General features: G+C 37.9%; 2 protein-coding genes across 2 annotated transcripts in view; both read left to right on the top strand.

Moving 5' to 3' along the window:
- The window catches only part of LOC103345168 (aldo-keto reductase family 1 member C3-like), a 226041-nt gene that overhangs the window by 57427 nt on the left and 144242 nt on the right, over window positions 1–24372 (top strand). The gene's annotated exons all lie outside the window — the stretch shown is intronic.
- PGER4 (prostaglandin-E(2) 9-reductase-like) overlaps window positions 1–24372 on the top strand; it is a gene marked incomplete at its 3' end in the record, with an annotated part of 144885 nt that overhangs the window by 108902 nt on the left and 11611 nt on the right. Inside the window, 2 exon segments of the mRNA NM_001278867.1 lie at window positions 16624–16707; window positions 18856–19023. Coding sequence (NP_001265796.1) covers window positions 16624–16707; window positions 18856–19023 — 252 coding nt within the window.

The following is a 24372-nucleotide window of genomic DNA, read 5'->3' as shown; positions in this document are numbered from 1 at the left end:
CCTAGGGAGAATACATGTGGTTTTGGGTATACAGCTCCTTCCTTCTTTTAAATTGTTAGACCTAATATCATAGACACAATCTTCATCAGTTAAGAAAAGTAAAACTAGACCCATGTAAGCAGTATTATGATGTAGTTGTCTCTCTTTTATTTTTAAATTTTTTGCCAGGCAGAGTTAGACAGTGAGAGAGAGACACACAGAGAGACTTATAGACAGTGAGAGAGAGACAGAGATAGGTCTTCCTTCCTTTGGTTCACTCCCCTAATGGCTGCCACGGTCAGTGTTGCGCCGATCCGAAGCCAGAAGCCGGGTACCTCCTCCCGGTCTCCCATGTTGGTGCAGGGACCCAAGCATTTGGGCTATCCTCTGCTGCCCTCCCAGGCCACAGCAGAGAGCTGGACTGGAAGAGGAGCAACCGAGACTAGAACCTGCAGTGCCAGTGCCGCGGGCAAAGGATTAGCCTAGTGAGCTATGGCGCCGGCCTGGTACAGTTCTCTTAATTGGTGATTTGGGTCACATCCCAAATAGTGCTTTGTTTCTTTGTTTTAGAATGTGATACTCAGAATGTTTTATGACCAGCACAAAGACTGGAACAAGAAAGTGGATAGCTTGCATTCCCAAATAATTGTTTATAATAGTAAATAATTTACAAAGAGAAAAATAATTAATGCATTATAAATAGTGTCTACTAAGTATTATTTTATGCTTTCCAAGAGAAGCCATAAATCATTTTTTTAAATATTTTATTTATTTATTTGAGAGGTAGAGTTACAGACAGAGAGAGAGGGAGAAACAGAGAGAAAGGTCTTCCTTCCAGTGATGCACTCCCCTACTGGCCGCAATGACCGAAGCTGAGCCTATCCGAATGCAGGAGTCAGAAGCCTCTTCCATGTCTCCCGAGTTGGTGCAGGGGACCCAAGGACTTGGGCCATCTTCTGCTTTCCCAGGCCATAGAAGAGAGTTGGATTGGAAGAGGAGCAGCTGGGACCAGAACCACTACCCATGTGGGATACCAGCACTGCAGGCAGAACATTATTAACCCAATGTGCCGTAGCATCAGCCCCAGAGACACGATAAATCTTAAATAAAGTCTTTGAAAGTTATTTCCAAGTTTAAAAACTCTGGAACTACTGATTTCAAATCAGCCTTGAATATTGGTTCCCTTTTTCAAACTATTATAACATTTGTTTCTTTTTTTAAAAAAAGACTTATTTATTTGAAGGGCAGAGTTACAGAGAGGCAGAGAGAGAGAGAGAGAGGTCTTCCATCCACTGGTTTACACCCCAAATGACCGCAATAGCTGGAGCTGGGCCCATCTGAAGCCAGGAGCCAAAGGCTTCTTCTAGGTCTTCCACATAGATGCAGGGACCCAAGTACTTGGACCAACTTCTACTGCTTTTACAAGCCACAGCAGAGAGCTGGATCAGAAGTGGAGCAGCCGTGACTCAAACCAGCACTGAAATGGGATGCTGGCACTGCAGGCAGCAGCTTTATCCACTATGCCACAGCACCGGCCCCCAAAATTTGTTTCTAATTGACAAATAACAACTGGATTTGTCATAATATAAAATGTGACATGTTGATCCAGGCCTATGTTCTAACAAGATTCAATCATGTGGATTAGTATATCCATACTTCTGAAGCTTTTTATTCATAAAGAGACCAAAAAGTAGAGAATCTAGGGTCTATAGGCCACTTGAGGCAAACAAGGAAGAAACTGACTGGTCTGCACTGGGATAACAAGAGTTGTTTGTGGATTTGGCTCCAGTGTGGTCCTGACCTGGTGGATATCAGGGCTTAGGAGGGGTGAGGTGGCGTATAACCTGGTTTATCTGAAGCTACTCAAGAGGCCAGTATCTAGGGTCGGATCCAAACCCACTATTTTCTCTCAGTTTGATAACCTTCACTCTGACCATGACTGTGCTGTATTGACTTCAGCATCACAAAAGATGCTGGTCCTGTGCATATGACAAATTAGAGAAAAAGCAAGACCTTTTACAAGTTAGTAAATAATACACTCAGAACTACTTGGAAAGCTTTTAAACCCTAATAATAATTTAGCTTTATTATAGTTCAAATGAAATTAGATCTTGAATAGAACTCAGCCTTAGATAAAAAGATTTGTAAAAATAAAAGCAAGGGTTTGTTTGGTAGTCTATTAATCTGTCCTCTATTGTTGATGCAAGGCCAACCTCATCAAACATAGGACTCAAATTATATCACATAAATTTAGACAACTAATTTTGACTAGATGCCAAAATATATAAGAGGAAAAGGGTAGTAATTTCAATAAATAGTGTTGGCCAAATGAAACCACAAAACTAAAAGAAAGAAACATAAAAGAATCACTTAAATACATTGGTATAGAAGTGATGTTTTTGAGTACACACTGAAAGTACAGAGAAAAAATACATGACACATATGTTTATATAAAACTCAGGAATTCTACATAGTAAAATAAACAATAAATAGAGTGAAAAGATATCTGACAGAATGAGAAAATATTTGCAAGCTACTTTTCCAACAAATGATTGTATCCTGAATATATTGGGAACTCAAAAAAAACTCAACAACAACAAACAACCAATCCAGTTATAAATGGATAAAGGATCTGAATAGAGAGATCTCAGAAGAAGAAAGGCAAAAGATCAACAAATTTAAGGGAAGGAAAAAAAAACTAACCCCAAACCCTCCTTCCAGGCTAGTTCCCCTTTCACATTCTTGGCCAGCACTCCTGGAAGGAAACTCCATTCCTCAGTTTCTTGTGGTCCTTATCTTTGAGCTGCTGGTAGGGAGCCTCTGAAGTATTGGTCATTTTTGGAATATGTGTCTTTTTTACTGACTAACTATAGTGCATTTCCTGTTCTCCAATGGCTAGAAACACTGACTGGTAAACATTTGTTCTCTCTCTTCACAGAAATGTCAATGAAATGGCTGTTACCATTCCCCACCACCAGTCTGCACACTTCTACGAAAATCATTTTTGTCCTGATGAGTAAGAAACAACCAAACCATACAGTAGGTTGAGTGGTAGGTAATGATCTTTAGAGAAACCAACAGTCTGTTGTTTTTCAGAAAATTATGAAAATGCAGTGCCTTTGCTTCCTGCCCTGTGGATATAGGTATAACTGAGTGTAAGTTGCTAAGCAGTATCATGGATTAACCAGAAGAGTATCCCATCACTAACAAATAAGATGTCTCTCCCATGAGAATGCCCATATAGAAGTATCTGGTAAGAATCATGACAAAACTCTCCATGCTAATATTCATCAGAAAATGGTTGGAATGTGTTTCCAGAAATACTAAAATTAGAAGGAAATGCATACAATCTGTGTTCAAGGATTCCATTTGTATGATAGTAAAGAAGTGATTCCTAAGAAGCTTCTAGTAGGATGGAAATTACTACAGTAATTTTCCTACTAATCATAGAATCTGCCTTGCTGGGGCAGGCGCCGTGGTTCATTTGGTTAATCCTCCGCCTGCGGCGCCGGCATCCCATATGGGCGCCAGGTTCTAGTCCTGGTTGCTCCTCTTCCAGTCCAGCTCTCTGCTGTGGCCTGGGAGGGCAGTGAAAGATGGCCCAAGTGCTTGGGTCCCTGCACCCGCATGGGAGACTGGGAGGAAGCACCTGGCTCCTGGCTTTGGATTGGCGTACCTCTGGCCGTAGCGGCCATTTGGGGAGTGAACCAACGGAAGGAAGACCTTTCTCTCTGTCTCTCTCCCTCACTGCCTAACTCTATCTGTCAAATAAAAAAAAAAAAAGAATCTGCCTTGCTTAGTTTTGTGACTATGAATTTATAATAAATATTTACTGATAAATAAATTATTCAAATTATATTCTGTTGGGTAGCATTTATAAAAAATACAAATAGTCAAGGATTCAAACATAATCCTCTCCCTTAGCTAAAATTATCAACCTTGAAGTTTGAGGAGCACTATTTGGAGGGTGAGTAGGAAGAAACATTTATTAAGCAAAAAGAGAAAGAAAACTTTATTGAAACAATGGAAACCACCTACAGGGGAAAGGGCTACTGTACAGGAATCCATTAGGGGAGGCTGCCTCATCGTTTATGTCCTTTGATATAGGGGAAACTTGTTCAGGCTTTTGCACTCAGATCAGTTAGTCAGTGATGATCTTCTCTTGCAGGGGAGTTGATATCTGTAGCTTTATGGGTCCAGCTGTAACTGCCATCCTATTTTTTCTTCAACTTTTCTATCTTGTTTCTAATAATAAGGCATTTAAACCAAGGAATGTCCTTCAGTATATTAGCGCTGCATTTTCTTATGTACATCAGACTTGAGTCTCCTTCTGAGTGTGAGACCTGAATCACTGGAGCACTTTGTCCCTGGCTTTTTACCTCAGACCTCAGCTAAATGTCTTCTATATCAGTAACAAGATACCTACAATTTTTTGAGTACAAATGATTTTTTTATTGTCTAATCAGTGTTCACATTACCATCATTGCAGTATTTTTATACTATTTTTTAAAAGATCTATTTATTTATTTGAAAGGCAGAGACAGAGAGAGAGAGGTCTTCCATCAGCTGGTTCACTCCCCAAATGGCCGCAACAGCCAGAACTGTGCCTATCTGATGCCAGGAGCCAGGAGCAGTTTTGGGGTCTCCTACATGGGTGCAGGGATCCAAGGACTTCGACCATCTACCATTGCTCTCCCAGGCCATAGAGGAGAGCAGGATGGGACGTGAGCAGCAAGGACTTGAACCGGTGCCCATGTAGGATACTGGTACTGCAGGCAGTGGCTTTACCCGCTATGCTGCAGCACCAGCCTCAAAATATCTCCATTTTCTAAAACCTCTTTATCCTGAGCATTGAATCCTCCCCATTTCAGGAAAACTCGAAAGAGGCTCTCAAGTGTTACGGACCAAGAATCTATAATATCCCCAAGGTCATAACTTCCCTCCATGACAAAGGGTGAGACCTAAGTCAAGCAAACCTATTGAAATGCTGAGAAGAAGGAAAAAGCAAATGAAGTATTTCTAAAGAAAACATTTTTTAGAATTCTCTTCCAACCTCTTAAGAAAATCTTAATTCTACTGTGCACGTAAAGCTGAGTCATGCTGATAGCAGCAGTGGAATAGTTCTGATAACACACATGGCTTAGCTTCTGAGTCACTGGGAAATTAGTCGATATAGAGGTCAACAACCAACTGAAATTGCCAGGGATCTTTCCAAGGCTGATTAGATCAACCAGGGTGATGGAAAGTGAAGCAGAGATAAAGACATTAGAGAATGAAATTGGAGAGTAATACTTCATCCATTTTTTTTCATCTAATAGAGGGGTATTTTGCTAAAGTTTGCAAACTACTAACTCCAGTTTAAAAAAAATCCACAAATAACAAAAACCAGAAAAACACAAAAAACAGCATAATTCTTGATTTCTTTCAGCCTAACCTATCTAACCTGTTCATAGTCAATTGCCCCACCTTATACATGGAGGATATATTATCCGAAGACATCAAACAGATAATTAGATCTATGTTCTTTCTTATACATATTGTAATAGAATTTCATTACTTTAACTAAAATATATCACTTAAGCTATATGCCTGAGGTAGGCTTATTTTGTCTTAGAGTTTGGAGATTCACATTCTAAGAATAATTGTTCATTTGTCAGCAGCTGATGGCAGAACAAATATGGAAAGAGGATCATTTGAGGAGTCAGGAAGCCAAGTGACAGGAATTATGGTCATCCTCCGAGAACATGTGTTTGTCTTTAATGAATCATGATTCGATCATGGATCATGGCACTCCATGTTGGTTACCTAATCCAGTGAAATCACTTCTCAAACACTTATCTTCAGATCCCATAATCAGACTAAAGCTCAACCCTAATATGTTGACTGTTAGCATTAACCCATTCACCCATTTTTTAAAAGATTTATTTATTTATTTATTTGAAAGTCAGAATTACACACAGAGAAATGGAGAGGCAGAGAGAAAGGAGAGAGAGAGAGAGAGAGAGAGAGAGAGAGAGAGAGAGAGGTCTTCCATCCATTGGTTCACTCCCCAGCTGGCTGCAATGGCCGAAGCTACACCAATCTGAAGCCAGGAGCCAGGAGCTTCTTTCAGGTCTCCCACATGGGTGCAGGGGCCCAAACACTTGGGCCATCTTCTACTGCTTTCCCAGGCCATATCAGAGAGCTGGATGAGAAGTGGAGCATCCATATGGGATGTTGGCGCTTCAGGCAGCGGCTTTATCTGTTGTGCCACAGCACCAGCCTCAAACTCATTCACCCTTAACACAAGACTTCAAGATTTGAACATCTGCATTAATCTGGAAATCCAAATACCATATTATACACATACCCATGATATTGTTGGGTTAATAATTTAGGCACCATAAGAATATTAATAAAATGTGTTGAATATGGTTTTATCTCAAAATATCTTGGGGAATTAAGCTGACCCTGTGTAGAAATCATAAATTTGGACAACCTAAAGATGAGAATGCTCTCATTTTTCTGTTTTTACTCAGTTTTAAGACATTAAGATATATACATAAAATGTTGCACTAAGAGCACAATTCCAAACCACTGATTGAATCATGTAATTTTCATCTCCATAAAATTACATTAAATAAATTTGAACATAACTACAGTGTGTACATAATATTTTTGATTTGTCACAGTGTCATCTGCAATCTTTCTTCAGATAGCCAGTCTAACCTTCTCTTCATTATGTTACTAATCAGCAGAATTGGTGTTTCACAATTCTGCTATACTGCACTTAGCTCATTATTATCCAAGGGTCCCCACATTTAAAAAGAGAGATTGCTTTGTATTTGTTTTTGTTAAACAAATGATTAAGAATGTTAAACTACTAAAAATGTATAAAATGTATTTTTACATACAAATGATAAAATGACAGCTATCAACAATAACAAGGAAAGAGATAAAAAGCAAGACTGCATTTTTTACACATTCACTAATACTCTACTCACTATCCTTATGATTTTTGGCCTAAATTAAAAATGATCATTTTAGGTACCAGTGTTGTGGTGCAGTGAGTTGAATACTCCCCCTGTGACATAGGGATCCAATATTAGTACAGTTGGAGGTAACTTGCTTCACTTCTGATTCTGCTCTCTGCTAATGTGCCTGAGAAAGCAGTGGAAGATTGGTCAATTGCTTGGTCACCTACCAACCATATGTGAGACCTAGAAGAAGTTCCAGGATCCTTCCTTTGGCCTGTTCAACCCTGAATCTTTTGACCAGTGCACAAGTAGATGGAAATTCTCTGTGTCTCTCTCTGTATCTGTCTCTGTTTCTCTCAGTATATTCTATCTTCCTTTATCTCTGTGACTCTGCTTTCAAACAAGTAAAATATATCTTAAATCAATTTATAATTTTTACAAATGTGAAAAGTTTCACGGGCCATAATCAATGTGCCTTCTATGTTTAATGAGTAAGTGGTGCCTGAATGAAGTGCCTCAGTCATAAGTAGTAAGAGTGTGAGGAGTTAGAAGGGCTAATAGGGAATTAGAAAAGGGCCTTGTGGGATTAAGGAACCAGTATTTGTATAAAACCTGACAGTCACTGATTAGACAAAATACATTGTCCCCAGAATGAAAAGATTGATAAGGAACACAGTGAGTCCCCTACCCATAGGTAACCGTATGAAAAACTAGATTCCGACATCACACCAGAACGCACCACAGAGCAGTGTGTCTCCATGTTTAGCACTCCATCAGGTAGACATAAACTGCCTTAACTGGTCAAGTCAACAGTATGTTTCAACTGTCACATCTCCCACGTGATGGACATGGAAACATTTGTGAGGAACCATGACAAGTTTGCAAGAGGCAGAAAAAACAAAGCTGACCCCTGACGTATTGAAACTATGTGGAAGAATTGATTGATTGATATGCACTCCCTATATAAGCTCCCAGTACCCAAATCTTGATGGACCTCTGCCTTGGGGACCCATCTTGAGAAGCAGGAGTCTCTGTTTCTCAATAAAATCTACTGCCACTTGCCTTGCTCATCCCCTTTATTGTCTGCATGGTAATACATCATCATCATGAGAAAAAGAACTGACTCCAAACTGCTGTAAAAAGAGCATAATTGGAGTGGATTTGCAATTAGACAAACATTGGCAGTATTCATGATGGTGTTTCTTGGGCACCACTCATATTTCTCTTGGATCAAGGGTAGAACTCTGGTTCTAGGTTTCTGGTCTATAGGAAAGCTCTTGTTTCATATCTCTGTCCAGAATCAAGCCAGTATTCTTTAGGGCATCTTGGTTCCCATGTGAACCTTCTTGCTACAGAGTACCAATAAACAAGCTACAAGTCAGTTAATATTGTGCTAAGGCATAGAAGAAATTTCTGTTGAGACTTTAATTTTTTATTACTTTCCTATGCAAGCAAGTCAAGGTCCAAAACCTTAAAGAGAGATAAGAATGGCATTGAATTTTTCTCAATGGAAGCTGTTTTCTACCTGAGAATATCAAGATTTGATAGAGTGTACAATAAGGAAAGATCTTTGTCATCATCACCTAGGTGCACTTTGCCTGATAACTCTTATCTTATTTCTGTCATTTATTTTCTATCCCTTTACCCTTTACTACTCTACTCCACTTCAAGAAAGATAAACAACTCATACATCTGAAATCTTTCTAAGTGAATTCCTTGAGATAGAAAAGCAAATACAAAGCAATCTTTCTTTTTAAATGTGGGGACCCTTGGATAATAATGAGCTAAGTGCACAAAGTGAGTACTAATGTGTCTTGTTCAAACTTGAGTCAACATTTCTTTCCCCTCAGGCTCCCCTCAGAGATCAACAGGATTAAACAGACTTAGAAACATGCCCTCTCAGAATTCAGTGAACTTTGGAAAATCTTCCTCATCATGTTATCAACTCATTTCTTTTATCACCTTTTTCTTTCTAGTCACTTACTCTTCTATATAAAAGATAATTCCCCTATACTTTATCCTTAATTTGCTTGAAGATTCTAAGCTTATGGGGTTTCCTTGTGGCAGTGGCAATTCTGAATAAGGTTTTGACTTTCTAATGTTTATTTTTATTTGCCAAGACATACTCTTTCATGCAGAATCTTCTAATAGGACAGCGCAGTGATCTCCCATAAAGTATATTAGAGGAGATGATCATTATTTCATCCAGTGGACAATTCATAAATGTAACTAGTACCCTATCACAATTTTTTAAAGTTTTAATTATTTATTTAAAAAGCAGAGTTACAAAGACAAATGGAGATACAGAGAGGAGAGCTTAACCTGGTGTGCCACTATGCTGGTCCCTTATATTCTATATCTATATGGCTGTCTTTTTAATGCATATTAATATAATATTATATTATATTATATATAATACAATTATATTATATATCATAATTATATTATATTTATATATTATAATTATATTATATATTATAATGTAATATTACTTATTGTGATACAGTTTATACTCTTTACACTTAACATGCAGAAACCTTCAATCATACTAAAACATTGTTGGTTAATATATTCTGTTTTTACTTGCTTCGGAATATATTATTTGTTAATGTATCAAAGTTTATCCAACTACTGTAAAATTCATAATTATTTAATATAGTCTCACATTTTATAGAGTATTATTGAACAAGGTAATAAGTCATTCTGTTGAGAAATCTGTTGTCAAAGTGATGAGAATTCTTTTTAAAAATGACCTGGCTCTTCAAAGAGGGAGGTGCCTTTCTCTGAAGGGAGGAGAGAACCTCCACTTTGACTATGACCGTGTCTAAACAAGATAAGAGTCGGAGAACTCAAGGGGCTTCCATAGCCTTGGAAACTCATAACTGGTGCATAGGGAGATTACTGATGCCATAAACAGGAGTGTCAATTGGTAAAGTCAACAACAGGAGTCACTGTGCACTTACTCCTCATGTAGGATCTCGGTCCTTAACGTGCTGTACACTGAGGCTTAATGCTATAACGAGTACTCAAACAGTATATTTCACTTTGTGTTTCTATGGGGGTGCAAACGACTGAAATCTTTACTTAATGTACACTAAACTGATCTTCTGTAAAAAAAAAAAAAAAAAAAAAAAAAGAAAGAAATTTTCAATTCCCAACTTGACTCTCACTGGGATTAAACATGACAATAGGTCTGATCTGATTTCATCATCATTTTAAAAAAATCATCTATTATTTTTCACTTTATGTTTCTGTGTGGGAGCAAACTGTTGAAATACTTACTTAAGGTATACTAAGCTGATCTTCTGTATATTAAGATAATCGAAAATGAATCTTGATGTGAATGGAAGGGGAGAGGGAGTGGGAAAGGGGAGGGTTGTTGGTGGGAGGGACGGTATGGGGGGGGAAGCCATTGTAACCCATGAGTCGTACTTTGGAAATTTATATTCATTAAATAAAAGATAAAAAAAAAAAAAAAAAAAAAAAATGACCTGGCATTCCTCCCTTGCAAATTTTTAGCATACTCTGTTTATGTTTTACTTTTGAAAGTTTGACTCTATGGGGCCACCACGGTGTTATAGCGGGTAACACTGCCGCTGCCTGCAGTGTTAGCATTCCATATGGCGCTGGTTCAAGTCCTGGCTGTTCCACATCCTATCCAGCTCTCTGTTGTGGCCTGGGAAAGCAGTAGAGGATGGCCCAAGTCTTTGGGCCCCTGCACCCATATGGAAGACCGGAAGAAGCTCCTGGCTCCTGGCTTCAGATTGGCATCGCTCCAGCCATTGTGGCCAACTGGGGAGTGAACCAACGGATGGAAGACCTCTCTCTCTCTCTCTCTCTCTCTCTCTGCCTCTTCTCTCTCTGTGCAACTCTGACTTTCTAGCAAATAAATAAATCTTTAAAAAAAAGTTTGACTATAATTTGTGATTGTGAGGCTCGTTCTTGATCATGCCTAATTGTGATTTTTTATATGCTTCTTGTATTTAGATCTCATATCTTTCTCCAAATTGGAAAATTTTTTCTGCTATTATTTCATTGACTAAGTTTTCTTAACCATTTCATTTTTTCAGGTATTGCTAAGACTTGTTTGATGGTATCCCACATATCCTGAACAGTGTTTCTTTCTAATTTTTTCTTTTTTTTCTTACTGAGATATTTTAAGACATGTCTTCTAGATCAGTTATTTTTTCTGCTGATTCACTGTGTCTGTTGTTTCACTTTATTTTTCTTTAAATTATTGTGTATTTCAATTTTTATTTCTTTTCAGTATCTGTATCTCTGCTGAATTTCTAATCCATGTCATTACTGACTTCCTAATTTTATTTAACATTTTCTTTGTAATTTTGAGTAACTAACGTTAAGATCATTCTTTAGAATTCTTTTTCAGGCTTTTCATCAATCTCTGTTCTTCCCAGTTCAGTATTCATGTATTTTGGTGTCCCTTTTGGAGAGTCATATTCTTTCTGAGTACGTATTTCTTGTGCATCTTGCGGATTTTGTGCATCTGATGAATCACTTATTTTTATCACATCTGGAGAATGGCTTTTGTTAGTTGAAGATTGCAATCCCGGAGATGTACCTCTGCATTTGATTTGTTAGAGTGCTTTATCCTTAGTTCCAGTTAGATTTTCTAGTATAGTTTTCCTATGCCTTTATTCGCTCAATGGATGGTACCTGTAGTTGGGATCTGGGCTCTTCATGTGGTTCATTGTTGTTACTGAGATTCCTGTTATGCAGGTCTCTTTCTGTCTCTTGAAAGAAAGGTTGGTATGATGAGCTACTCAGATGTTAGGATTAGGCCTTGCTGGTGTTGTGGGTCTGGCATTGGAGTTGTAAGATTAGGCCTGGCTGTAGCAGCTGGGTGGGCATAAGGAATCCTAATTGCTGCCTACATCCCTGATGCATGGTTTTTAGTAATGCTGAGTGGAAGAGGTGGTATAATCCCTGCCCAAGAGAGTGGCTGGATATGTGATGGTGATTTTGTCTTTATAGCAGTGGGATAAGCTGTCCTACGCTACTATCTGTGTGCTGTTTAGGCTCACCACAAACAGCCCATTGAAAGTCCCTGGGAAGTGGAAGTTCTTGGCAGCTCTAGACAAAGTTCATGGGTGGAACAATCAATAGCCCAGAGTTCTACCTGATAAAGGAGTGGTGGAACACATCTGGCTAATGTCAGTCGAGGACACGTTTGTTGAAGCTTACTGGCTTGTTGAGTCCCTTCTTCCAACCAGATGTGAACACTACCCAGAGCACTGAATCACTGTGTATTGCACCCTCTGACCCCACTGAGAGATCAGTCCCCTGTGTGCAGGGAGCTCTAAGCCTCTCTATTCAGACTACACAGCTGCATATCAACCCAGCACAATCTGCAATTTTTCATGCGATTTGGGGAGGGGAAGCTGTGGGCAAGAGTATGGTTCCCAATTATGATGGAGCATTTCTTCTTATATTCAGAGTCCTAGGAGCTGCCTGTCCAAGCTGCTCTGCACCTACTGTCCACTGAAGTGGAGAGGGCTGTATTAGACTGGGTTCTGTGGCCACCACTGCCCTGTTAGACCCAGCCGGACCCATGAGGCTCACTTGGCCCTGTTAGAATGCAGGAATGTCATTCTCAGTTGGATTTATAGCAAGTCAGGACTGTGGAATTCTTTGCAGTCAGGGTTGTAGCAGTGCCTTCTTATTTTTTTTTTTTTTAATTTTCCCATCAAGATGGCCTTACCAGCCTGCAGCAGATGAGGTAGGAGCTGCAACCACTTAGGACAGCACATTGGCACTGAGTCTGCACTCTTCCTCTTCTGCATTTTGGAGCTTCTGTGCTGTTCCTTCATTATATTACTGGCTTCCAAAGCTTATGGGAAGGTGGTTTGTTGTGTGAATATCTGTTGAAATTGGTGTCTGTGGAGAACAATCACTAGAGCTTTCTACTCAGCTAACATCATGTTGCTACCTCCTCAGTTTTAACTTCTGGTCATTAATTGAGGGTAAATGATGAAAAACTGCTCACTAATCATTTGCTTAATTCCCTGCATGTGTTTTGTGTGCGTAGCATAGGACAATTAATTGTTTCAAAAAAAGTGTGATTAGAAGGGATTTCCTTCCTTTTCTTTTTCATGCTTCAATTGTTCTTCTTGCTACAGTTTCTTAAAATTTATTATCTGGGAACATTCTTCATGTGTTTTGTGAACATTCACAGTTTCAGGTGTATTTTGTTGTCCAGACTGTGGTCCATCCATGGAAGCTTGATCTTGTTGGACAAAGAATTCTGTAAATATTATTAGACCAAAGTAATTGATAAGGCTATTAAAGCCAAATTTATGCTTCTGGTTTTTTGCATTTTTGAACAGCCAATTAATGGAAGATTGATGTTCCCAAATATAATAGTGGAACTTTCTCTCTCTCCTTGAAATTTTGTCAATTTTTAAAAAATATTTATTTATTTGAAAGTTAGGGTGTCTGGGTAGAGCAGGAGTGGGGAGAGACAGAGAGAGCACACGCGCGCACGCAAGAGAGAGAGAGAGAAACAGAAAGAGAGAGAGATCTTCCATTCACTGTTTCACACTTGAAATGGCTGCAATACCTGGAGCTGGGCAGGCTTAAGCCAGGAATTCCATCCTGGTCAACCATGCAGCAGAAAGACAGAGAGATGGATTGAGAGGGGAGCATCTAGAATTCCAAACAGCACTCCAAAATGGAATACAGGTGTCCCAAGCAGTGGCGTACCCTGCTTTGCCAGAATGCCCACCCTCATTCTGTAGGTTTTTGAAGTGTATTTTGCAGTTCTGAAATAGGTGTATACACAAATTTGCTAGGTTTTAAAGCAATGGCTGCCTAATCATTAGGTAATCTTCCTGTTTGTCTCTGATAATTTTCCTTGTTCTGAATTCCATTTATCTGAAATTAGTGTAGTACCTCCAGCTTTCTTTCAATTAGTTTTAACATATCTTTTGCTATCACTTTATTTGAACTTGTCTGAATCAGTATATTTAGTGAATGTCCAAAAGACAAGAGGTAGCCGAATATTGTTATTATACTCACCTTGTCAATCTTTATCTTTTAATGAATATATTTAAACGATTCACATTTAAGCCTTTAAATAAGAAGATGGTTTTCATCCTATTTCACAATGGTTACTGTTCATCTTCCCTGTCATAGCTAATAAATGATGTTTCTAAGCCCTCTACTGTGAAAAGTTGGTGGGATTCCTCAAGATAAAGCAAAGTATTGGATCCCTAAGTCCAAGTTACCTGGGAGTTTCCCATTCATGGTAGAAATGGCCTCCAGCCACTGAGTACAATTGCCTTCACACAAAGTTACCCTCTAAGTGCTTCAGCCAGGGCTCTGTTCCAGATAAGCAGGTCCTGGGTGCTCATTGCATTGTAACTGCAACTCCTTAGTGTGCCCAGAGAAGCTGTTGATATTTGTTTTGTTTAGCTTATTATTGTTGTAATGAGGAGAGTAATGACTTTCAAGTCTTTCCATTTCGGAAATGATACTTGAAAGAACTTCCACTTTGACTATGACATTGTCTAAATAAGATTGGCGTTGGAACCTCGGGTGATTACTGACGCCATAAATAAGAGTGTCAATTGTTAAATCAACAACAGGAGTCACTGTGAATCTACTCCCCATGTAGGATCTTTGTCCTTAATGTGTTGTACTATGTGAATTAGCGGTATAACTAATACTCAAACAGTACTTTACACTTTGTGTTTCTGTGTGGGTGAAAACTGTTGAAAACCTTACTTAGTATATACTAAATTGATCTTCTGTATATAAAGATAATTAAAAATGAATTTTGATGTGAATGGGATGGGAGAGGGAGCGGGAGATGGGATGGTTGCGGGTGGGAGGGAGGTTATGGGGAGAAAAAGCTGCTATAATCCAAAGGCTGTAGTTTGGAAATTTATATTTATTAAATAAAAGTTAAAAAAAGAAAAAAAGAAAAAATACAAAGAGTGGGAATAAGAGAGGTAAGAGATGTGCAATTCGGGACATGCTCAAGCTGACTTACCTCAAACGGTAGAGTTAGAAACATACCAGGGAAGCCGGCGCCGTGGCTCAATAGGCTAATCCTCCACCTTGCGGCGCCGGCACACCGGGTTCTAGTCCCGGTCGGGGCGCCGGATTCTGTCCCGGTTGCCCCTCTTCCAGGCCAGCTCTCTGCTATGGCCAGGGAGTGCAGTGGAGGATGGCCCAGGTGCTTGGGCCCTGCACCCCATGGGAGACCAGGAAAAAGCACCTGGCTCCTGGCTCCTGCCAGGATCAGCGCGGTGCGCCGGCTGCAGCGGCGGCCATTGGAGGGTGAACCAACGGCAAAAGGAAGACCTTTCTCTCTCTGTCTCTCTCTCTGTCCACTCTGCCTGTCAAAAAAAAAAAAAAAAAAAAAAAAAAAAAAAAAAAAAAAAAAAAAAAAAAAAGAAACATACCAGGGAATTCCAATTCAATCCCATCAAGGTGGCATGTACCAATGCCATCTCACTAGTCCCAGTGATCAATTTCTGTTCACAATTGATCATAATGATAGGACTAAGAACGAAAGGGATCACATAAACAAGAATAGTGTCTGCAAATACTAGCTGATAGAATCAAAAAGGGAGAGAACGATCCTACATAGGAAGTGAGATACACAACAGACTCATAGAATGGCAGATGCCCTAAACAGCACTCTGGCCTCAGAATCAGCCCTAAAGGCACTCGGATCTGGCTGAAAAGCCCATGAGAGTATTTCAGGCATGGAAAGCCAAGACACTCTGGGGCAAAAAAAATAACCTAAATGAAAGATCTCTGTGAGTGAGATCCCAGTGGAAAGAACGGGTCATCAAAGAAGGAGGTACCTTTCTCTGAAGGGAGGAGAGAACTTCCACTTTGACTATGACCTTGTCTAAATAAGATCAGAGTCGGTGAACACAAAAGGCTTCCATAGCCTTGGCAGCTCATGACAAGAGCCTAGGGTGATTACCAATGCCATAAACAAGAGTGCCAATTTGTTAAGTCAACAACAGGAGTCACTGTGCACTTACTCCTCATGTAGGATCTCTGTCCTTAATGTGCTGTACATTGAGATTTAATGCTATAACGAGTACTCAAACAGTATTTTTCACTTTGTGTTTCTATGTGGGTGCAAACTGTTGAAATCTTTACTTAATGTATACTAAACTGATCTTCTGTATATATATAGAAAATTGAAAATGAATCTTGATATGAATGGAAGGGGGAGAGAGCGGGAAAGGGGAGGGTTGCGGGTGGGAGGGAAGTCATTGGGGGGGGGGAAGCCATTATAATCCATAAGCTGTACTTTGGAAATTTATATTCATTAAATAAAAGTTTAAAAAAAAAAGAAGGGATTTCCTCATGACAAAAATAAACAAAATAGATGTCAATTTGTTGTCTAAAAAATGCAGTATGTGTTTGATCAGTTTCTTGCAATTTTTTTTACAATATGTGAGAGATTCTAATGTGAAAATTTATAGATTTAATTGTTCCTTTTTTATCTACAATAAAAAAAATTCTCTTTCCATAAAATATTCAACTGTTTCTAAGTGTCTGCTTAAAAGTGGAGTACCGCTTTAAATTCACTCCTCTCATAACTCATTGACCTTTAGACAGGCAGTTTAGGGTTTGGACTTCCTGTTAACCCCGTGAAGGCAGCAGATATAAACAGAGTCCGCTTGGCCAGCAGAGTGAAACAATGGATCCCAAACATCAGCGTGTGACATTAAATGATGGTCACTCCATTCCTGTACTGGGATTTGGAACCTATGCACCTGATGAGGTAATCTGAGTTGCTTTGCAGTAGCAGGACAAAAGAAAATAGATCTTGGGTGGGCGGAAGGTGACCTCGATTTTGAAGTCAGCCAGTTCCTGTGTTACTGCAACTTTCACTTTGGTGGCCAGATCTCCCGGCTAGAGCTATTTCATGCAGAATAATGAACTTAGTCACACTATTTTCTGCCTGTCAGTTCCTGTGGTCCCTTGCAGATAATCCTGGATACTTGTTTTGCTCTCGGTTTCAGTCTATTCACTTTGGTAACGAAAACCAATCCTCAACAAAACTGTTAACTTGCTTGCCTGGTATTTGACTGCAGTTGTATTGGTTGCTCTGATTTGTTCTTAATTCAAGAAATATTTCCACTTCTGCATAAGTAATGGTGCAAGGAAAGGAAATGCACAGAACATGAAAGAGAGCAATGCTATTTTGCCCAAGGGTTAACCTAAGCACCTAACACAGTAATGACTGGACTTGCGTAAAGCACAATTTTCTTTTATACTAGTCTCACTTCTGAGAAACTTGCCTGCCTGAAAATACAATGTCATGTTAGGGGGAAATGGGAATCTAATAAAAACGGGTAAATTCTTCATTCTTGTTAACAAACGTAGAACTTAAAGGAATATGGTATATGGTCATATTCAATTAAACTGAACATCATGGAGGGAATTTCACACACTGATATTATCCTCTGATTATGTAATTGTATGACATGGAACTGTTTACCCCAAATTTGAACTTCCAGTTTATTCTTGTATAAAACGTAAGGAAATCAATAAGGAATATTTTGAAGACACGTTCCAAGACTTAGTTACTTTTCAGAGTGAGGTGACATGAGGAGAGAGAAGGATCAAGGACACCAGGTAAAGTTTTGGCCCTTGTAAATGTCTCAGTGTCCTCACACCTAGGAAAATCACTGGGCTGGTTTCAGGAGAGGGCAGCAGGACCTAGTGTCTATTCACTGTTACTGCGTTGATTAATGTCAGCCTCTCAATTTCTTCAAATAAATGGAAAAGAGTTTGTTTCATTTACTTGTTTGTTCTATAGCAAATATGTTCAAATCTTTGTCCAATTTTGGAAAGCTTATCATTTTATTTTTTGCTCTATTTTGATCTTGTGTAAAAGAAATGGCCTGTTTGTAAGGGGTGACAATGAAATTAATAATCCCTTACATAATACGGTTAATTTCTCATGTGAAAAAATGTATACATATACTTTGAGAATAGATTTTTAAAACTTACTTATTTATCTAGAAAGCAGAGTTACAGGAAAACAGGCAGAGACAGAAAGAAAGGTCTTCCATCCATTGGTTCACTTTCCAAATGACTGCTATGACCAGGCCAGCCAGCAACCAGTATCTCCATTTGGGTCTCCCACATGGGTCCAAGAGCCCAAGTACTTGGGGGCTTTTCTGCTGTTTTCTCAGGCACATTATCAGGGAGCTGGATCAGAAGTGAAGCAGCTGGAAGTTGACCTAATGCCTATATGGAACACTAGTATTGCAGGTGGCAGCTTTACCAGCAACATCACAACATGGTCCCTTGAGTATACATTTTAACTGCTAGTATTTATTTATTTTTGGGGGTGTTGCAGAGGATATACAAAATGGCTGTATTGAGAAGAATTAACTAATATCCTGCTGTCCATTTTACTAACTGCCTATTTTCAATCTTGCCCCTAATCGGTATCAGGGAACACATATATTCCCTATTCTCTAACATATTTGGATAATTGCTGGAGTTTTCCTGTTTAGGGACTAGAATATGTGTGTGGGCTAGTGGAGGAGATCTCTGCAACACAATCTCCATGAAGAATCTTAGGAATGGAGCCTAAATAAACAGCTTTCTTTACAGATACTTTTGCAAAGATTTTCAAATTCAGTTTTTACAGAATTGAATGTGTTCTGTTTATTTCACTGGGAGAGGATGCACAGAAGCTTGTCCTGCATTTTTTCCATATTTTATTCCACTTAATTTCCCCCAGTAGTAACTTTGCTTTGTGAATTCACTATATAGATAGCAACCTCAATTCCCAAATGCAGACTTATTCAAGACATGAGAAAAAAAAACTTGATTGTTGTGAGGATTACTGATGATGCCTGAACTAAATCTAATCACATGGATCTCCAAATAACACTTTTGGTTGCTTTTCTAGGTTCCAAAGAGTGAAGCTGGGGAGGCCGCCAAAATAGCTATAGATGTTGGTTTCCGCCATATTGATACTGCTCATGCATACCAAAATGAAGAGGAAGTAGGCCTTGCCATCCGAAGCAAGATTGCAGATGGCACTGTGAAGAGAGAAGATGTATTCTGCACAACAAAGGTATTGAACATTTGAGGTGTAAGTTTGTTAATTAGTGAAATGAGGTCTGTGTGAATGTAACCGTGATTTGGTAATTAGTTGTTGATAAGTAGTTATTTCTCTACTTAAATCACACATTTCTTTTTTATTACTTTTTACATTTAATTTTGAGTTTTAACAATTTTACCATTTTTTTCAAAATCACCTCATATGTAGATACATGCATACACATATACACTATCTTTTTCTTAAAAATAATAATAAAATATCACAAGATGTGGGATTCATAGAAATGATCATATATTGAAGACAGTAGGGCATATTGTCATGTAGGTGCTAAAATTCAGTGATGCCATGTAATGTGACATCTACACAAGTTGCATATCTTTATACATTAACCACCAAATGAAAGAAAAAACCTGTGGCAGATGTCTTTCTGTGTTGAGCTTATTTCACTTTGTATATGAACTTCAATTTCATCAATTTTGTTGCACTGTCAGAATTTTAATCTTCTTTATGGTTAAGTAAATTTTTCATCATTTCTATAAACTACAGTTTGTTTATCCAGTCCTGAGTTCTGTCCAGTCCTGACATTTATGTTCACTATTTTTTTTGCTCTTGTGAATTGGGCTGCTATACCATGTGAGTGCCAATGTTTTTCATGTGCTGATTTTACTTTCCTGAGATATGTTTCCAGAAGTGTGACAGCTGACTCACATGGTGGACACGTTTTAGTTTTTTGAAGAATATCCATATTATTTTCCATAATAGTTGTATTAATTTCATTCCCACAAATTGAAGAACCCTTTTCTACACAACTTTTCCAGCTTTTTATTGATATTATTTTTAATTTGTTAATAGACATTCTAACTGTAGTGAGATAATAATTCATTGTAATTTTTATTTTCATGATGTCTAGGAAATTTGAATTTTTTTGTGTGTCTTTTGGCCATTTATTTTTCTTCTTTGCAAAATATCTATTAATATGCTTTGAGTATTTCTTAACAGGACTATTTTGTTGTTGTTTTTGTTGATCTTCTTAGACACTTTGGTTATTAATTTTTTATCATATGGATAGTTGAAAATATTTTCTCCTATTCTTTTGATTTTCTCTGGATTTTTTAAATTGTTTCTTGGTTGTGCAGAAATTTCTCTGCTTAATAAAAATCCCAATTGTCTGTTTTGGCTTTTATTCCTGTACTTTTGAAGTCTTACATAAATAATCATTTTCTAGGACAATTTCTTCCAGCATTTTCACTGTTTTGATCAAGTAGTTTGTTAATTTCAGGTCTTAAAATTAGATACTTGATCCATCTTCAGATTTTTTTTCTATAGTCTATAAGTAAGATAAGAGTCTTACTTCAAACTTCTGCAATAAAAAATATTTGTTGAATAGACTGTCCTTTCTCTACAAATCTTTTATCAAGTTTGTTAAAGATTAATTGATTACAGAATTGTGGATTGGTTTTGGAGGATTCTATTCTGATCCAATGGCCTACATGTCTATTTTGTGCCAATACCATATATATTTTGGTTATAATAGCCTTGTAGTATGGCTTAAAATCTGGTATTGTGATGCCTCTAGCTTTGTTTTTTAGTTTAGGATTGCTTTGCATATTCACGGCTTTTGTGTTTCCATAGTAACTATTTTAAAGTTTATTTATTTATTTGCAATGTAGAATGACAGAGAGAGGGCAAGACAGAGAGAAAAAGACCTTCCATCCACTAGTTCACTCTAATACCCTCATGGTCCAGGTTGTGAGAGGCCAAACGAGGATTCAGGAACTCCATTCAGGTCTCCAATGCTGGTGATAAGGATTCATGTACTTGTGCCATGTTCTTTTGTCTTCCCATGCACATTTTGGGTAGCTAGATCAGAAGCAGAGCAGCTGGAAATTGAATGGGCATTTTGATAAAGGCTGCCAGCACTGCACAAGGCTTAATGTGCTGTGCCACAATGCCTGCCTACCCTTCTGAATTCTGGTTCTGTAAAGGATATTCTTAATTTTTTAAAGATTTATTTTATTTTATTTGAAAGGCAGAGTTACAGAGAAGCAGATGTAGAGAGAGAGAGAATTGTCTTCCATCTGCTGATTCACTCCCAAAATGACTGCAACAGCTGGAGCTGCACTGATCTGAAGCCAGATGCTTCTTCTAAGTCTCCCACATGGGTTCAGGGGCCCAAGCATTTGGGCCATCTTCCACTGCTCTCCCGGGCCGCAGGTAGAGTTATAGACAGTGAGAGAGAGAGAGACAGAGAGAAAGGTCTTCCTTCCATTGGTTCTCTCCCCAAATGGCCGCTTCTGTCATCGCTGCGCCGATCTGAAGCCAGGAGCCAGGTGCTTCTTCCTGGTCTTCCATGTGGGTGAAGGGGCCCAAGCACTTGGGCCATCTTCCACTGCCCTCCTGGGCCACAGCAGAGAGCTGGACTGGAGGAGGAGCAACCCGGTCTAGAACCCGGCGCCCATATGAGATGCCGGCGTGGCAGGTGGAGGATTAACCAAGTGAGCCACGGTGCCTGCCTCTTGATTCTTTATTGAATATATTCTCATTTTTTTTAATGCAAGCACTTCTTGCTGTAATAAACATTGTTTTAGCTGTATGAGTTTTGACAACCTGTGTTTTCATTTTCATAGTATTCGGAATATAGTACTTTTTAATGTTCTGTTTTGACCTTCTGTATGAGCTGTGTTGCTTCACTAGCATGTTGATCAGTCTCCATGTGTTTGCATAATTTTCAGAATTTCTTTTGTTGTTAATTTCCATCTTTATTGTTTGTGGTCATGAAAAGTACACGATGGACATCTAGGATGAATCTCAATCTAGATGTCCACTGACTGATGATTGGATGAAGGAACTGTGACATATATACATGATGGAATATACTCAGCCATAAAAAATTGAAATTCTGACATTTGTGGCAAAATGAATAGGACTGGAGATCATTATGATAAATGAAATAAGGCAATCTCAGAATAACAAACATCACATGTATATCTTATTTGTGGAATTTGGTGTAGTGCATAACAATTATAGTGATATATCACTTTGTGTATAGCTTTAAATATTGCTTCATATGAATCATACTATGTAGGAGACAATCTGTCCTAATCTCCCAATGTTATGAACATTGTCATGAATCCTTCACTTTGTGATATTAATATCTGTATTAATCATAAAAATAAACTTAATTTAAAATAAGAAGTTATAAAAATAAATAAAAGATATATGATATGATTTCATTTGAAAGATATATGATGTGATTCATATGAGACTTGTTTTATGGCCTAATATTTTGTGTATCCTAGAGAATTTTGTGTATTCTACTTTATTTCAAATTTTATTTAAGGCATACAAACTTCATGCATTTCATATATACAAATCTAGGAACGTAGTGATCCTCCTCATTCTACACTTCCGCCAGCATGATCCCCTCCTCCTCTCTCTGCTATTCTCATTCTTAATTTTACAAAGATTTATTTTTAATTTACTTTATTCTCATAAGATTAACCCTACAGTAAGTAAAGAGTTCAGCAAATAGTATGGGGGTGGGGGAAACACTGTTCCTCAACAGTAGAGAGAAAGCCTGTAAACAATCATCGAATTTCAAAATGTCTATTTCACTCCTGTAGATTACATTTTAGGTGCTCTATTAGTTACCCAGATCAGGGAAAACATATGGTATTTCTCTTAGGACTGGCTTATTTCACTAAAGTATAATATTATAATAGTTTCCAGTTGCATCCACTTTGTTGAAAAAGACAGGATTTCATTTTTTTCTGTTGAGTAGTATTTCATAGTGTATATATACCATAATTTTTTCTAGCTGTGGGACGATATGTTCTATAGGTGTCTGATAGGTCCATTTGGTTGATAGTATAGATTACCTCTGTTGATTTTTTTACTAGTTGATCTGCCCATTAATGAAAACTCTGTGTTAATATCCACCAGTATTATTGCATTGTAGTCTATGACTTTAGATGCATTGTTTCTTTTTAATCAAACTGGATGTCCTCACATTGGTTGTAAATATATCTACAATGATCATATCTTATAGTTGAATAGATTCCTTGATCAATCAGTGCTGACTTTCTTTGTTTTATTTAAGCTTTTCTTTTGCAATCTATTTTGTCTGATACATATAGCTATTCCTGCTGTATTTGGTTTCTTTTTGCATGAAATATCTTTCTTGATCCTTTCACTTTCATTATCTTTGTGCCTTTACTGGTAAGATTGTTTCTTGTATTCAGAATACAGTTGAATTTTGTTTTCTTATCCCTTCAGCCAGTTTGTAACTTTTTATGGGAGAATCCAGGCCATTTACATTCAAGCTTGTCATTCATAAGGAATTACTTGGTCCTGCCTTTTTCTCATAATATTCTTACAGTTCATTTTGAGTATCCTTTATTCTTTCAACTAGTAGGTTTTCTACCTTCACATTCTTTATGCTGCTGCTGCTTCATAAATATATATGTTTCATAATATATACATAAGGATCATTTCAATGTTGATTGAGTAATGATGAATTCTTTTAATGTTTTGAAAATTTCCTTGGAAGGTCTTTGTTTTACCTTCATTAGTGAATGAGAGATGCTCTATGTAAAGTATTTTGGGTTGACAGGTTTTTTTTTTTTTTCAGAACTTAAACTATCTCCCCATTCTTTCCTAGCCTTTAGATCTTTTATTGAGAAATCCTTTTATCAATCTCGTGGGATTTCCTTTCAAAGTGACCTTGTGCTTTTCTCTTGAAAATGTTTGGACACTCCCTTGATGTTTTCCTTTTCAAACTTTGAGTATAAAGTGCCATGGTGAGGATCTCTTCTGATCATACCCGTTTGGGGTTCAATGAGCTACACATATTTAGATGTCCATAACTTTCTCTAAATATGGGAAATTTTCTGCTGTTATTATATTTGGCTAGGTTTTTTCAGCCATTCTTGTTTTCCATTCCTTCAGGAGTTCCAAGTACTCTTATAATGATATTCTAGAAATCCTTGGTATTATTTTTTCATTTAAAAAATTTTGTTTTATTTTTGAGTCTGAGATATTTGAAAAGACCTCTCATTAAGGCCATATATTCTTTCTTGTATTTCTCTTGTATGTTGCTAAAGTTTTCCATTGTGTTCTTTACTAGATTTACTGACTTCTCCACTTATACTATTTCTGTTTATTTCTTTTGCAATATTTTTATCTCTTTGCCTTGTAAACTCTTTCAAACATAATCCAAATAATAGCATTATTATAATTGATGGCATATTTAACTCTGGTGTAATATTCACCATGGATTAGTGTGTTTATGAGTAATATCCAAACAAATGATAGAGAAGTTTTAATGTTGTGTCAGGGCACATGAAAGCCCAAAAGAAGGGG

Source organism: Oryctolagus cuniculus, chromosome 13 (genome assembly GCF_964237555.1).
Source record: "Oryctolagus cuniculus chromosome 13, mOryCun1.1, whole genome shotgun sequence".
Lineage (NCBI taxonomy): Eukaryota > Metazoa > Chordata > Mammalia > Lagomorpha > Leporidae > Oryctolagus > Oryctolagus cuniculus.
This window is presented reverse-complemented; position numbering and strand designations above follow the sequence as displayed.